The 15,226-nt window shown below is 54.6% G+C and overlaps 2 protein-coding genes across 11 annotated transcripts; one reads left to right on the top strand and one right to left on the bottom strand.

The window, feature by feature from the left end:
- The first annotated feature begins 1,286 nt into the window (after window positions 1-1,286).
- Window positions 1,287-11,152, top strand: PIAS3 (protein inhibitor of activated STAT 3). 3 transcript variants are annotated; one of them, XM_086718031.1, is made up of 14 exons: window positions 1,287-1,466; window positions 4,161-4,578; window positions 4,737-4,821; window positions 5,044-5,094; window positions 5,342-5,432; window positions 5,935-6,069; window positions 6,314-6,419; window positions 7,009-7,082; window positions 7,214-7,374; window positions 8,502-8,635; window positions 8,716-8,884; window positions 9,051-9,184; window positions 9,370-9,407; window positions 9,978-11,152. In XM_086718031.1, exons 2-14 carry the CDS (start codon window positions 4,164-4,166, stop codon window positions 10,242-10,244), a joined length of 1,860 nt encoding a protein of 619 aa, XP_086574157.1. In that variant the 5' UTR covers window positions 1,287-1,466; window positions 4,161-4,163; the 3' UTR covers window positions 10,245-11,152. The 3 variants fall into 3 exon arrangements, with proteins under 3 accessions (XP_086574157.1, XP_025767942.1, XP_086574156.1); XM_025912157.2 differs by lacking the exon at window positions 1,287-1,466 and adding an exon at window positions 2,030-2,176; XM_086718030.1 differs by lacking the exon at window positions 1,287-1,466 and adding an exon at window positions 3,919-3,939.
- Window positions 8,323-14,339, bottom strand: NUDT17 (nudix hydrolase 17). 8 transcript variants are annotated; one of them, XM_086718032.1, is made up of 9 exons: window positions 13,950-14,339; window positions 13,512-13,819; window positions 13,109-13,292; window positions 12,835-12,860; window positions 12,614-12,706; window positions 12,270-12,368; window positions 11,913-12,049; window positions 11,381-11,615; window positions 8,323-11,264 (listed from the first exon to the last, which is right to left on the bottom strand). In XM_086718032.1, exons 2-9 carry the CDS (start codon window positions 13,701-13,703, stop codon window positions 11,079-11,081), a joined length of 1,152 nt encoding a protein of 383 aa, XP_086574158.1. In that variant the 5' UTR covers window positions 13,704-13,819; window positions 13,950-14,339; the 3' UTR covers window positions 8,323-11,078. The 8 variants fall into 8 exon arrangements, with proteins under 8 accessions (XP_086574158.1, XP_086574159.1, XP_086574160.1 ...); XM_086718033.1 differs by having other exon boundaries at window positions 11,381-11,528; window positions 13,950-14,336; XM_086718034.1 differs by lacking the exon at window positions 13,950-14,339 and having other exon boundaries at window positions 8,323-8,871; window positions 13,512-13,785.
- Window positions 14,340-15,226: the final 887 nt, after the last annotated feature.

Raw genomic sequence — 15,226 nt, 5'->3', positions numbered from 1 at the left:
GGGACTGATGAAGACTCAACTGTTCCAAGGGGCAGTTGGAATTTAGAACCAAGCACTTAAGCTTGAGTTCAGCTTGAGGTCTTACCATTGCTGGCAGCAAACAGCAGGGAAAGAACCTGAGTGTCAGGAGAGGGTGCACATCTTCCCTAAGAACGAAATCCACAAAGTAGTCGGTAATGGTCCAATTCAACAGGTATCTGGGGGATATTGGTAGGCTGGTACCTTGATTCTTGTGGTTTGGTTGGGTCTCATGGGAATGATTATACTGAAGGTTTAATCTAAATGAGAGGATTATTTATATTATTTATTAAAGTACTATTTTATGCCAATTATGGGTGTTTTTTGTTGTCTGTTTTAGAGACAGAGCAAGTGCGAGTAGGGGAGAGGGGCAGAGAGAATCCTAAGCAGGCTCCATGCTCAGGGTGGAGCCCAATGCGGGGCTCCATCTCATGACCCTGGGATCGTGACCCCAGCCAAAATCAGGAGTCTGACTCTTATCTGACTGAGCCTCGCTGCCGCCCCTTGCCAATTATAGGTTTAACTGTCTTGCTGCGGCTGCTAGACTGAGAGGTCCTGCAAGGCTTTTTATGTCCTCAGCACCTAACGACCTCTGAACAGCATTCAAATGTTTGTTGAACAAATGACATTGTCGCTTAGGTCCCAGCCAACTCACTATAATATGCTATGAGTTCCCCCAGTATCTAATTTGGGTAAATGGCCCTAAAATTGGTGCTTTCTTGGTACCTGCATGAGTGATTAGCTTGGTTGAGCATGGAAGTCTCTGAAAGGTCAGAGGCTTTGAAGAAGAGTAAGTAGTTTAGAGAGGGGAAGAGAGATGACTTTTTTGGGTAAGAAATCCTCCCCGCTGCTTACCTTCAGCTACACCAAGGGCGTGGGGTCTCTGGTGACAGTCTGCGTATTCGGGTAGGGGGTGAGGGGCTACAGGGAGAGTTAGGGCTCAGGTACACTTTGGGTTCTAGTAGCTCAGGCTTTCCCCCAGGGAGAAGAGTCTCGTTCCAAGTACAAACCTCTTTAAGCAGGCAGATCCCGGTCCCCCTCCGCCCCGGTCTTATTTGCAGCATGACTCCACCCCGGTACACCGGGGCAAGGGGTCAGAGCAACAGTGAGAAGGATGAGATTCAAGAAAGTCCTACCTTCGGATCCACTCACTCGAGGAGTTAATCTCTCCGCGCCCGCTGGGAGTCCCTCCCTCTCCCGCCTCAGACTCCGCCCCCTCCCTCAGTCTCGGCAGCCCTGGCGGGCTCGCTCCGGAGGGGGCGGCCCGAGCCCCAGTGCTGGGCCGGGCGGAGCTCCCGGCCGGGCGGAGCTGCGGCTGCAGCGTCCAGCTGCCGGACCGACCTCCAGCCTTGTAGACCGCGGGAGCGGCGCGGGGCCCCCTCCCCCCACCTCCCCAGCCCACCCTCCGAGCTTCCCGAGCCCCCTCCCCGCTCCCTGCAACTGTGCTGGTAAGTCCCGCTCATCGAACCAAACTTTTTGCTGCCGAGCCGGAGTCCTACGGCAGAACCACGAGCAACACTGCAGTTGGCTGGTGGAGGGGTGGGGGTAGGGGCGAAGTACTGAGAATAGCCGTCTGGAACTGAACTAGTCACAACTAGTCATAGCTTCTCCGGAATGGATCAGATCTCGCCCATTTCCCGAGTTGGTAGAACTCTTGACTTTAGCTGGTTAAACTTGTAGAGAGAGAGATGAGGGTATTCGCTCCAACTTCTTCACCCCTCCCCCATTTCTCTTAGATTTAGCAGTTCTCGATACTTTCCCTCCATATTTCAAGTAGTGTTGGCTCTCTAAAAGCTCACCCCTCCCAACTCTGGCGTGGCAGAGCCCCCTCCCCCAGGCACTTCGGGTCCGCCTCCTCTTCGGTACCCCCGGGAACCCCGCGATCTTTCAGGCTCCGCTCCCTCCGGTCTTGCACTGGGGCCAAAGACGTGCAGGGGCTGGGTCCAGCCGCGGAGGGAGGGGCTGAGGCTGGGGCCTGTCCGGAGCCGGGCGGGCGGGGCCGGGAAGGGGAGGTGTAAGGGGGCCGGACGGGGCGGAGCAGGCGGCATTTGCGGCCGGCGCCGGGGTGGAGAGTTGCGCGCCGGTCCCTGGGCCTGAGCTCGGGCTCGGGCTCCGGCGCCTGCGATGTCTCAAGATGGCGGAGCTGGGCGAATTAAAGGTACCGGCCCCCTCCCCCATCCCCATCTGGACTGAGCCCGGCGGAACGCCGAGTCAGGGGAGCGACCGAGACTGGGTGCTGAGGGCTCGGGAGGGGGCTGGAGACGTGGCGGGGACTGGCTGCTGGGGGTGGGAGAGAAGTGGGTGTGGGCGAGGACCGGGCTGCGGCGGGGCTCCGGGGGCGGGGCCGCGGGGCAGATGTAGGGGTGGGGCCGAGGGGAATTGCAGCTGTTGGGGGCCGAGGCTCAGGGGGCGGGGACGTGGGGTAGAAGTCGGGTTTGGCAGTAGGGGCAGAGGTGGGAGAAGGGCCAGGGGTAAAAGCTGCTGTAGAGGCTTAGGGGGCGAGCCGATCGAGGCCAGGAGATGCGACAGTAGGGGGCAGATGTGGGGATGGGACTGGGGGGCAGATAGATGCACGGGAGGCTCCTCGGGGAGGTGCGGCGGAGAGGATGGAGGTTTGGGGCTGCTCCTGGGTTCCGAGCCTTTGGCAGTACCAGTAGGCGGCTGAGACCTAGGGGGCGGGGCTGTGCGAGCGCCTGGATCGAGGGGTGGGGCCGAAGCATCCCGGAGGCTGAGGGGAAGGTGCTGCCTGGGTGAATCGAAGCTTCGGGCCGGGCCGAGGCGTAGAGGAGTGTGAAACTATGCGATAGGAACGGGGGTGGGGGGGTCCTTGACAAAGCTAATGGAAATGGAGAAATAAAAACGGTACCGAGGAAATAAGGGTGGGAGAAGGGTATAAGAACAAGTTTTTCATCACACTCCTCAAAAGGGGTCCAAAACCATAAAACCCCCCGTGAGCGGGAGAATTGTGGAAGGCTAGCAAGGCCTGCCCATGCCAAGGTCTTCCAGAGATTCACGGGAGGGCGTCCTTTAAGGAGAAAGCTTCTTGTGCCCTCCTGCTGCCACACGGTCTTTGAGGGTAACCATATCCGAGGACATGTCACAGAACCTTAAAAAACCATTGGGTTCATCCCCCTGCCTCCTGGCTTTGTTCTGCCTTTTGAAATGGAGCCATACTCCTTGGCGGGCTTGAAGTCTAGTCCCCTGGGCCCAGCTGTCTTTAGGGGAACTTGGATTCTGCACCCTGGCTCAGGAGCCCCACGGCTTCTCCTCATCCTCCCTGGGCCTCTGCTTAGTTCTGCCCTCTCCTCTTCCACCACTAGGCAGGGGGGCGGGGATCACTTAACGTTCTCTATGTAGGAGAGAAACAGGATATTAGTTCCTGGCAGATGGAGTAAACAGGTAAACAAGGAGGCAGCCTGGACTCAGTGATTTACTAGGAAGCCCTTTGCCCCAAGATTTTGTCATCTGCCTCCCTGAAAAACAGGCCCGAGAGAGCAGTGGTTATGTAAATGATGCTTAGAAAGGATTTGGGGGAGTTACAGTCATTGAACCCTGACCTGGAAACCCTGGCCACAGAAGCTTCAGAGGCTTGGGGAAAACAGCTGAGGTGGATTGAGGTGTTGGGAGGGGCGTACCATGGGGCACAATCCTCCAGCCACCTGCCCCCTTTCTTCCCTGTGGGGCTGTCTGGCCTGAATCCTCTCCTCCCCCTCCTTCTCCCTGTCTCCTAGCCTCTTCCCAGGAAGCTAGGATGGGTCTGAGATTCTGAGAAAGAGCAGGAGAGGAGATAAGCAGCTTAAAGGAGTGTCTAGGCTCAAGGCGGGGATGGAGATAGGAGGCCGTAGTGGACTCAGAGGTGTGCCTGTGGATGACTTGCTGTCTGCCCCCTGCGCCACCTGGCCAACTTACAGGCATAGGGAGGTAGGGTTACTGCAGCTCTGGGGGACTGGGGGTCAGGTTGACCTGAGGGTTGCTGAAATGGGACTGAGGTGTCCCTTTGGCCAGGGTGGTTGTCTGGCAGTAACCCACTGGCTGCGGAGTGTCTCTCAGATGAGTGCGGGGGGCGGAAAGAGGCATTGCCTATTTGGGAGCTCAGACCCAGCATCCTCAGCAGGATTCTCAAGTGTCTGTGTTGTCCACAGCACATGGTGATGAGCTTCCGGGTGTCTGAGCTTCAGGTGCTGCTCGGCTTTGCTGGCCGGAACAAGAGTGGACGGAAGCACGAGCTCCTGGCCAAGGCCTTGCACCTCCTCAAGTCCAGCTGTGCCCCCAGTGTCCAGATGAAGATCAAAGAACTATATCGCCGCCGCTTTCCCCGGAAGACCCTGGGGCCCTCTGATCTCTCCCTGCTCTCTCTGCCCCCCGGCACCCCTCCTGTCGGCTCCCCTGGTCCACTAGCTCCCATTCCCCCGGCCCTCTTGGCCCCTGGCCCCCTGCTGGGCCCCAAGCGTGAAGTGGACATTCACCCCCCTCTGCCCCAGCCCGTGCACCCTGACGTCACCATGAAACCATTGCCCTTCTATGAAGTCTATGGGGAGCTCATCCGGCCCACCACCCTCGGTATGGCTCTATCTTCCTCCGCCTTCCTCCTGACTCCATGCCTCTTGCCCGGGCCTTTCTTAGGCTTTAGTTCCATGGGATTGGCAGCCTGGGACGGGGGCAGCCTCCGTGGCTGCCTATGCATGGGCTGGGGAATAACTGCCCCTTTGTGTCCCCAGCGTCCACTTCCAGCCAGCGGTTTGAAGAGGCACACTTTACCTTTGCCCTCACACCCCAACAAGTGCAGCAGATTCTCACCTCCAGGTACATCTCTCCCAGCATCCTGGGTGTTACCCCCGGACTCTGCCCCCTGACATTCTCCTCTTCTGTCCCATTCTGCCTGTCCATCCTTCTGCACCTGCTTTGTCTCTCATTCTCTGGTGTGTCTCTTCTCTGTCCCTGGGACATTTAACTTTCTGTGTCTCTGTTCAGCCCTGCCTTCCGGGGGCCACATCCTGACATGTCTCCCTCTCCTTCTTGTCACAGAGAGGTTCTGCCAGGAGCCAAATGTGACTACACTATACAGGTGCAGCTAAGGTGAGTTGATCCTCTCCATCCCTCCCTGCTGGGCTCCTCTTGGGGGGTGGGAATGAAATAAGGGTATGATAGATCCTGCTAGAGGATGGCCCTGCTCTGCTGTGTCCACCCCAACCCTGGGACTTTTGTCGGATGCTGAGGGCTACAGGGATCCATGACTGAATGACTGAGGTCCCCTGCCTTTCCACCAGCTGCAACTCAAGAAACCGCCTCCCTTGCTGTTTCATCTTTTCTCATCTCTTACCAGGTTCTGTCTCTGTGAGACCAGCTGCCCCCAGGAAGATTACTTCCCCCCCAACCTCTTTGTCAAGGTCAATGGGAAACTGTGCCCCCTGCCGGTAAATGTTCTCCCCTTCTTCTAGCAGTTCTCTCTTCCCTGTTTCAGTTCTTGAATGGTAACTGCAAACCTATTATGAAAGAGACATGCCTAGCACAGTGCCTGGTACATCATAGGGACTCAGTTTACTGATGGATCAATATAATCTAGAGGATACTAAGACAGGGCTGATGGAGAACTTGGAGGAGGGACATTTCATTCAACCCAAAGGACAGGGAAGACTTCTCTGGAGTGATGATCTCAGAGCTGAGAGTTGGAAGAAGTGGGGCGTCCCTATTCTTTCTGCTCAGGAACTCATGAGTGGGTTCCTATTTCCCTGGCCAATGAATAAGCTCTCCTTCCTCCCCAGGAATAAACCCCACACACAGCCCTAGATAGTGCTCTGGGTTTGGGAGTCACCAAATGGGCCCCCATCTCCTTGGTCACCGAGTGAGCTGGCCTTCCTTCCAAGACGTGAGTAACCTGAGAGATAAGATGTCTTGACCAGTCCCTCCTTTCTCCAGGGTTATCTTCCCCCTACCAAGAATGGGGCTGAGCCCAAGAGGCCCAGCCGCCCCATCAACATCACACCCCTGGCTCGACTCTCGGCCACTGTTCCCAACACCATCGTGGTCAACTGGTCATCTGAGTTTGGACGGGTGAGCAAGGCTGAGGCAGGGAGCCTGGAGAAGCCTGCAGGGCGTGAGGGGGAATCATCCAGTGTCTTGGGTTTAGGGAAACATCTTCCTCTTTATGGGTCGTTCTGTCTTAACCCGCTGTCTCTGGTCCTCACGGGACAAAGGGTTGGAGTGGTGGTGGTGATGATGATGGTGATGATGGTGGTGGTGTGGTGGTGATGATGTGCAGAGCAAAGGCTAATTACCTCCCCCTGCCTCCAAGTAGAACTACTCCTTGTCTGTGTACCTGGTGAGGCAGTTGACTGCAGGGACCCTCCTACAAAAACTCAGAGCAAAGGGTATCCGGAACCCAGACCACTCTCGGGCACTGAGTGAGTAATGTCCTGCCCCTCTTTACCACTCTGATTTGGATCCAAGTTTTCCTGGTCCTCCAGCCTTTATCGCCAAACCCATACCTGACCTGTGACAATATACCTCACCTCTCATGTGAACCCTAACCCTCCCCTCATCCCCTTACCGATCTTCATGGTTGAGAAGTCAGACCACTCCCAGGCACTGAGTGACACCCTCTCACTCTCAGTTATACATTTGCTTTGCACCTCACAGACCCTGCCTCCAGCCTTGCTGGAATATGGCTGCTTGAGAGTGGGAAGAGTCTTAAGGATCATCTAATCTAACGCTCTTTTGATGTTTCAGTTCCCTCTAAGTCATCTCTGCCAAAGTGTCACCCAGTTATATTTAAGCATCTTTGGGGTCGGGGAAATCTCTCCCTGACACTCAGTCTTCATGTGATCTTCCACTGGCCTCCAAAGACCACCCCCATGTGACATCCCATGGGTCCCCAGAGGCACTCTGCCCAGCTGCCTCTTAGCCAGAACCATCTGCTTCTGGCCTCACCACCTCCCAGGCTTCATCTCCAGCTTTGCTGACCCCATGGCTCTGGCCCCATTCTTGTTTCAGTCAAGGAGAAATTGACCGCTGACCCGGACAGTGAGGTGGCCACCACAAGTCTCCGGGTGTCACTCATGTGCCCGGTGGGTACAAGGGAGATGAGAAGGGAGGAGGGTGGGGCTAAACTCTGGACCCAGATGAGGGCTCCTGGGGCTACTAGAGTGAGGCTTCCCGGGATGTAGGGACTGTGACCAGAGCGCTTGTCTCCTCCCAGCTAGGGAAGATGCGCCTGACAGTCCCTTGTCGTGCCCTCACCTGCGCCCACCTGCAGAGCTTCGATGCTGCCCTTTATCTACAGATGAATGAGAAGAAGCCAACGTGGACATGTCCTGTGTGCGACAAGAAGGCTCCTTATGAATCTCTTATCATTGATGGGTAGGGCCGCTCTGCATTCTGCTTCCTTTTACCTTCGACATCCACTAGGAACCCCCCCCATCGACAGATGAAGATGGCTTCCTTCCCCTCCACAAAGCCCAGCTCTTAACCTATCCACCCCTTTATGTGTATACGTATAATTTATCCTCTTTATAATATACAGTTGACCCTTGAACGACACAGGTCCACTTATACATGGGGTTTTTTAATACAGTCCAGTAAATATAAATGGTATTTTTCTTTTTGATGATTTTAATATTTTCTTTTGTCTAGATTACTGTATTGTAAGAATACAGTATGTAATACACATAATATACCAAATAATGTGTTAATTGACCCTTGATGCTATTGGTAAGGCTTCTGGTCAGCCGTAGGCTATTGGTAGTTAAGGTTTTGGAGAGTCAAAAGTTGTCCATGGAATTTTGATTGTGTGTGAGGTCATGTCCATGGATTTTTGATTGCGTGTGAGTGCTTTTAACTCCCGTTTTGCTCAGGGTCGACTGTGTATATTTCCACCACTGAGGATTTATTGCATGAGGTATCATGCTGAGCACATTGCATATCTCATCTCATTGAATCCTCATAATTAACCCTGTGAGATGGATATTGTCATTACAGGTGAAGAAGCTGGGGCCTAGAGAGATTATCTTGCTCAAAGTTATAATTGTTAGTAAGTGGCGGCGTCAATGTATTGAACTGTTACAATATAACACCTATAACAACTACCTGACCTCTCACTGAGCGTGGCAAAACGTTCTTTTGAAGATTTGGATGTGCAGATCTAGCTAGTCCTAACCCCCTTCCAGAGCCTAAATTATGGCCCTCATCGAGAAGACTTATGAAGTTCTATATCTCTGTTCCTTTGTCTTGTCACAAGTACTATGTGAAACACATGCTTAGAATGTTTTTTTTTTTTTTTTTGAAAACGTAGCATTTGAAGTTTGCAAAGCTCTTTTACATACTTTACTTGATTCTGACAACTCAAGAGAGGTGAGTAGGGGTGAATAATATCCCTGTTTCACAGATGAGGAAACTGAGGTTCAGGAAGGTGAGTCCCAGAACTCCCTGGGTACTGTTCCCAGCTATCTCCCAGCCTCATGAATTCCCGTATCTCCCCTTCCCCCCAGCTTATTCATGGAGATACTTAATTCCTGTTCGGATTGTGATGAGATACAGTTCATGGAAGATGGATCCTGGTGCCCAATGAAACCCAAGAAGGAGGCATCTGAGGTTTGCCCCCCGCCAGGGTATGGGCTGGATGGTGAGTGACCCCCTGTCCCCCAGCCGAACTGAGTCTTGGATGGCCTCTTCTCTGAGACACAGTCCTCTTACCACCCACAGGCCTCCAGTACAGCCCAGTCCAAGAGGGCAATCCATCAGAGAGTAAGAAGAAGGTTGAAGTTATCGACTTGACAATAGAGAGCTCATCAGATGAGGAGGACCTGCCCCCGACCAAAAAGCACTGTCCTGTCACCTCGGCTGCCATTCCGGCTCTACCTGGAAGCAAAGGGTATGAGGAAATAGGCTGAGTCCGCAGCAGAAGGGGCAGAGAAAGAAGTCAGAAATGCTTTCTGATCACTGGACAAACCCCAGGGCAGAGAGGGGACTCAGGAAGCCGAGCTGGGTGAGGGCGTCTGTCGTTCGCTGGCTGCCCAGCTCCTCCTCTCTCCTCACAGAGTCCTGACATCTGGTCACCAGCCATCTTCGGTGCTACGGAGCCCTGCCGTGGGTACACTGGGCGGGGACTTCCTGTCCAGTCTCCCACTACATGAGTACCCACCTGCCTTCCCACTGGGGGCGGATATCCAAGGTAGGACACTGACCACAGGGTGGGCTCTGCCCTGCCCCATGTGCCCTTGAAAGCAGATCAGAACCCCTGCTCCTTTTCAAAGCCTTCTGGCTGTCTTGCAAAGGGCTACAATCCAAAGGATTTTTGGGGGGGGGCCGTGAAGGGGTCAGACAGGAGGCTGATTTTGATTTTTCTTTTCCTACCAGGTTTAGATTTATTTTCTTTCCTTCAGACTGAGAGTCAGGTAAGTGGTCCCTTGTCCCATGAAGATCTCAGATCTCTGAAGCTTCCTATCTAGGCACTGACGGGTCCCCTCCCCCTCACTTTCCCCTGAGAACTAAATCTGCCTCTCTGTGAGGGAAGGTGGGAGCTGGGGGGCCTAAGGAGGGTGTGGGCACTTTATTTCCCTCCCAGGCCCCACTGGTGCTTCTTCAGATTCTCACCCATGTCTTCTTTGATTCCTTGTTACCGTCCTGTCTCCGGAGTTTTTAGAATCCTGCCCCTGACTATTCACACACAACCTCCCCCCCACACCCACGTGCAGTTGAGCGCCATGCCTGCCCCGGCCGGACATTCCACACATTTCAGACGCCCACAAGGCCAAGAACCTAGCAAGATGGAGAGGCTGTCTCAGGGCAGGGAATCGGGTAGGGTATGGGGAAGCAGGGGAAAGAAAGAGAATCTCTCCTGCTTCTCAGAGGGTACCTTGGGATCCGGAGGATTTGAATTATCCCCGGCTATTTCTGAGATGAGTGACTGGGAGGCCGGGTGAAGTCAGGAGAAAATCTTAAACTGTGCCCTTGATTCCTCCCAGCACTATGGTCCCTCCGTCATCACCTCGCTAGACGAACAGGATGCCCTTGGCCACTTCTTCCAGTACCGAGGGACCCCTTCCCACTTCCTGGGCCCACTCGCCCCCACACTGGGGAGCTCTCACCGCAGCACCACTCCAGCACCCCCTCCAGGCCGCGTCAGTAGCATTGTGGCCCCTGGGGGGGCCTTGAGGGAGGGGCATGCGGGACCCCTGTCCTCGGGTCCCTCTTTGACTGGATGCCGGTCAGACATCATTTCCCTGGACTGAGTCCCTTGGATTATGGAAACTTCACTGAGCAAGTGTGCTGTGGGGTCCAGACCCCTGGCCACTCCAACCCCTCAGGGGGCTTTGGCCAAAGGCCAGAAAGACCTTCATGGATGCCTGTTTTGGGCCTTATCTCTGCCTGACAAGTCCAGCACCCAAAGGGTTAATATTTAACCTCTTTTTAAGGACATTTGGGTTCTATTTTTGGAAATGTTCTTTAGATGGTTGGCACATTCCTTTGGGTATGTTAACCTAGGCAGCGGGGAGGCCCCCGTGTGTGATGGGGTGTGAGTTGGGGGAAGGGCTGAATCCACTAGAGCCTGGGGGTGGGGTGGAGGGCAGGGGCCTTTCTCTTGTTCTCTAGAGCCCTCTCTTCCCCAAACCTATGGTTCTGTTCCTTCCCCACATCCATGGTCTCTTCATGTCCATTCCATTCTCTTCGGCCAGACAGACAAGTGGAGAAGCTAAGACAGGCCGACACATGGACAGAGAACTCTATTTTGGGTTGCAGATTTTTTTGTACATAAACAAGAAAAACCAAAATACTCCAAAGATGACTTCCCCTGCTTCCTACTTCCCAGTGTGACTGCGGAGGAGATAAGGCCTTAGCTCTGATCCCCAGGGGTTTGGGAGCAGGGCCTGGCCTATTGCCTGGGTCTCTCTCTATTTATATATTTAAGTGCACAGTGTTTCCTATGCTGACCAGCTTGGGCCATGAGCTTCTAAAGGCCCGTGGCCCCAGGGTTAGGTCTGGCTCATTCTGCACCTTTTCTGGGAGGTGGGAGGACTTCATGCTGTCCCCATTCTCCTTTTTCAGGCTCCTCTGGGGCTTAAGACCTACGTTGTAATTTTACTTTTTATTCCCAAAGTTGTAGCAAAGTTCTTATCCACAATAAAGGTTGTGAATGTTCTGTGAATGTCTCGGAGGGGGGTTGGGGAGGGAGTTCCACACCTCACTCTCCAGATCCCTGGTTTGGGGCAAGTGGGGGAAGGGGTCCCAGGTTCCGTTCTTGCTTGCAGGCCCTGGTGGGGGTGGGTGGTGGGGGTGTCCCCCAGAGGACTTCCAGGAGCAGCTCCTCCCTCCTGTCCCCCGTGGAGCCCTCGGCCCAATGTTGCGGGGCCAAGTGCTTTACTCTTACCTGCCCAGATGCTGCAGCCAGAGCCTGAGGGCAAACTTGGTCCCAGCGCTGACCCTCTCGTTGCCTTCTGCTGTGGTCGGGGTCGTCCGCAGTAGCGTGGATGTGGGCAAGGCCAGGGGTCGAGCTCTTTCGTCCTCCCCTAGTTCCACTGTACTGCATGGTGACAGCTCCTGTCTGGGCTGTGCCTTGTGGCTTAGCCCACTTCACCGAATCCTCCCGCCATGGCAGGAGAGGGCTGGGTGGGTGGGTGGGTGTTGACCTCATTTTACAGGAAGGAACAGATTCAAGGGGGGGGTAAAGGACCTGAACCCTCGGGAGAGTGGGAGTCCGTGCTAACCAGTCGGAGCAGGAACCCTTGGACTCGGATGGACAGTGTCTTTGATCTTGTGTGCTCTCTTCATGATCAGTTGACCAACCCACTCCCTCAATCTCTCTCACCACGCAACATTCCCTCCTGAGGAGGGGAGAGAAGTGGAACTTCTCAAGGCGTATGTGTTGGTATTTGGGGGGTGAGGCAGAAGCTCTTACTTACAGGACAGAGGGTGGTAGGTCCCGGGGAAGATGTGTGAGTGTCTCTGTCCCATCCTCTGCAGCAGCCACGGCAGCTGCTATCTCTGGTCCCAGCCACATAAAGGCGCTCACCTCACTTGGGTTTGGTTGGATCCGGGCCTGGGGCCAGACATGTAGGTCCCTTAGCCATGGCCTCTCTCTTGGGAGGCCTGTTCTTGGTTGCAGCCTACCCACAGGTGGAAAGGAGACAGACTTGGGGCAGGGACAGGGGCTGTTGGATTTCTTGGTTATCTCTGACCCCCCCCCCCCCATCTTAGTCACAGAACCAGTCTGCATGGACTCCTGAGCCCCCATTTCCTTCCTGCACCACCAGCCCTACCTGCAGCTGCTGCTGTGACTCCCAGGAGACCACGAGTAGATAGAGAATGATGTGATGGTATCTGGGGAGACCCCAGCTCAGCCTAGGAGGGTAGGCAGACTAAGAGAAGAATACAGCAAAAGTGAGAACTTCCTGTCTCTTTCTGAGACTGTAAATACAGCTGAGGAAGCGCAGGGTCGAGATGGTGCAGGAGGGACCCAGGTGGAGACTGTGGATTTGGGGACTCCAATTCCCTCCCCCCGGTCCCCAATGTTTCCCCTGGGCCAAGGCAGGTAGGACTAAGAAGAAATTGTTAAGGGCTCTTAGTTAAATAGGAAGGGACCTTTGCCACCTTCCTGTCTCACCTCCCATAACCCCAGAGGGACCCAAGAGAACTGGCCGTGGGGCAGCTGTAGTCCAGTCTCCTCCTGAAGCTCTCGCAGCCCTCCGTCCAACAGCTGGGAGCAACAAAGGGCAGGTCACAGCGGCAGGTGCCAGACTCCTCCAAGCCCCTCGGCCCACACCCAAGGCAGCCCCAGTCTCGGGTTTCAGGGCAGGGTGAAGGTTGGGCCAGCAGTCCGGTTACCTCTTCATCAAGTCCCACGTGCCCACCTGCGACAACAGTGGGACCGATAGGTAAGTGGTGGTGTTCCTGGCCGGGGACACCCCCCCCCCACCCCACACACACTATTTACACTACTCCCTCCCATGGGCGCTGATGCCATTGTGATCCTTCGTGAAAAGGGGACCGACCACATTTCTGGGCCTGTTTCTCTGTCCTTTGGAAACTGGGAATAACACTGTTGGGTGAAGGGCCACTTTCTTCCCTGGACTTGGGATCTTGTCCTCGGGGCACTCACCTGGGGGTACCCAGAGGTTGGGAGAAACGCTGAGGGTGCGTGTCCTGCGCGTTAACAAGACAGACTGGTCGCTGGACTGCAGAAGGACGGCCACACCCAGATCCACACCTCGGTTGCTGGGCAGCTCAGCCCCCGGAGTCCTGAGCTGCTGGTCCAGGGCCGCAAAAGGGCAGAAAGGGGGTCGCTGGCGGGAGGGAGCCGTTCGGGTTAAGGCTTCAGAACTGGGGCAAAAGTCGGGCGACAGCGCGCGATGGGGCAGGAGGTTGAGTCGGGGCGACACTTGTACCCCAGGCCTCTCACGCCAGCTCCCGCCCGACCCCGGTCTCCTCCTTCGATTCTTCACTCCTGCTCCGCTCCCCCCCTCCTGGGGCCCCCTCCTCCCCCGGGTCCCCCTTCCCCCGACCTGGAGCGGAAGCCTGGCCGAGGAGCCAAGGAATGGCCCGTCCGAGAGGACGAGTCGTCCTCGCTTCAAGCCGCAGTGCGTGGGCCACGGCCCGAGCCCTGGCCCGGCGCCCAGGAGGCCACACACACTCTGGGCGAAGCTCGGCGACTCCGCGCGCCCGGACAGGAGCAGCAGCACCCGCGCGGCGGCCATAACGCCGCCCTGGGGTTGGGGCCGCGGCCCACCTGGCGCCCTCTGCTGGTCTAGCGTTCGCAGGGTCGGGACCTAGAAAGCTTCCGCCAAATGCCCCAGGACGTTTAGGCAGAACCCTGGGGGATGAGCCACGGGTGCAATGTTAGTTACTAAGAGACAAAGAAGAAAACCTCTCAATCTCAGCTTCCCTTTTCTTCCCCTCTTCTCTGTTTAGAAGAGTGATCCCAGACTGATTTCTCAACTCACGTGTCCAATCCCGCCGGCCAAGGGCTGAACCATCAGCCGCCCGCGGTCGCTCTGCGCGCACCTACCTCCCATAGTAGGTGCCACCACGAATTAATTGCGTAAGACTCCTCGCCAGACACTCAGGAAACATTTTTGACACCTCCCTTTTTCTTCTCACTCACATGCCAACCCAATGCAGCGGATTCTACCTCCTTAAACTTTCTCAAATCCATGTCTCTCTCTCCAGCCTCCATTGTTCCAGTCCAAGCCTTCCTTATGTTCTGCCTGAGATACTATCCCATCTCCAAAACAGTCCTTCCCCTACTTCATTCTCTAGGCTGCTTCCAGAGTGATCTTTCTCAAACACAAAGCTAATCATCTTGCTTCCTATGGCTCAGAAGGTAACCTACTAAGCACAGTATAGCGAGGACCCACCACCCCTTGCTCCTGCCCGTTTCTCCAGCCTCAGTTCTGGCAGGATTTATGCCCTATTTTCTAGTCACATCCTATTTGCAGTTCTTCCTGGAACCAAGCTCTGCTTCCCTCTGGGACCCCCTTCCCCTTCCACCTGGCAAACCCTCATCATTCAAAAGAGATTGTGACTTTCTCTGTGGTTCCTTTCCTTACCTCTTTGTGTAAAATACTTTTCTACTAGAGCCCTCATTATTTCCTTGTTATTTGTCTCCTCCCACTAGGCTATACTGGCATATTCATCTTTGTATCCCTAGAGCCTGGCCCAGTCCTGGGCACTGACAGGTGCTCAGTAAAGGATGGTGAGTAGCTCGAAGGCAGGGACGGTATCATATTTATCTTTGTATATTATATCCAGTATAATGGCTAGCAATGAATTGGCAATTGACTGTTGAATTAGACTAATTCATTAATCTTAATGAATTAGAACGGACACTGGTAAGAGGAAACTAAAGAGATTGTAACGACACCTACCTGCTTTAAATGAACTGAAGCTACTGGGACAAATTACATTGAGATGAATCATCTACCCATGGTACTGAGAGAAAACTTAGAATTGCTACTTTTAAGAAACCATGGAGAAGACGAAGGCAATGACTTCTTGGGTGTTTACCATATGCCAGGCATTGTGCTGTGTCTTACACAGTTTCAGATGTGCTAGAAGCTTGGAGATGGCAAACTGTAGATTCTGCTGTGAATGCTGGGGCCAATCCACCTGCTGGCCCATCGCCTACTGTGTGCGTGTGTTTGTGTGTATGTAAGATTACAATTTAACAAAATAGAGAACAGGGGTAATTTGAGAATGGAATGAACTACTCAGGAAAAAG

The sequence above is a fragment of the Puma concolor genome, chromosome C1 (assembly GCF_028749965.1).
Source record: "Puma concolor isolate L17-30 chromosome C1, mPumCon1.1.hap2, whole genome shotgun sequence".
NCBI lineage: Eukaryota > Metazoa > Chordata > Mammalia > Carnivora > Felidae > Puma > Puma concolor.
Note: the sequence above shows the minus strand (reverse complement) of the source record. Positions and strands in the feature narration are given on the sequence as shown.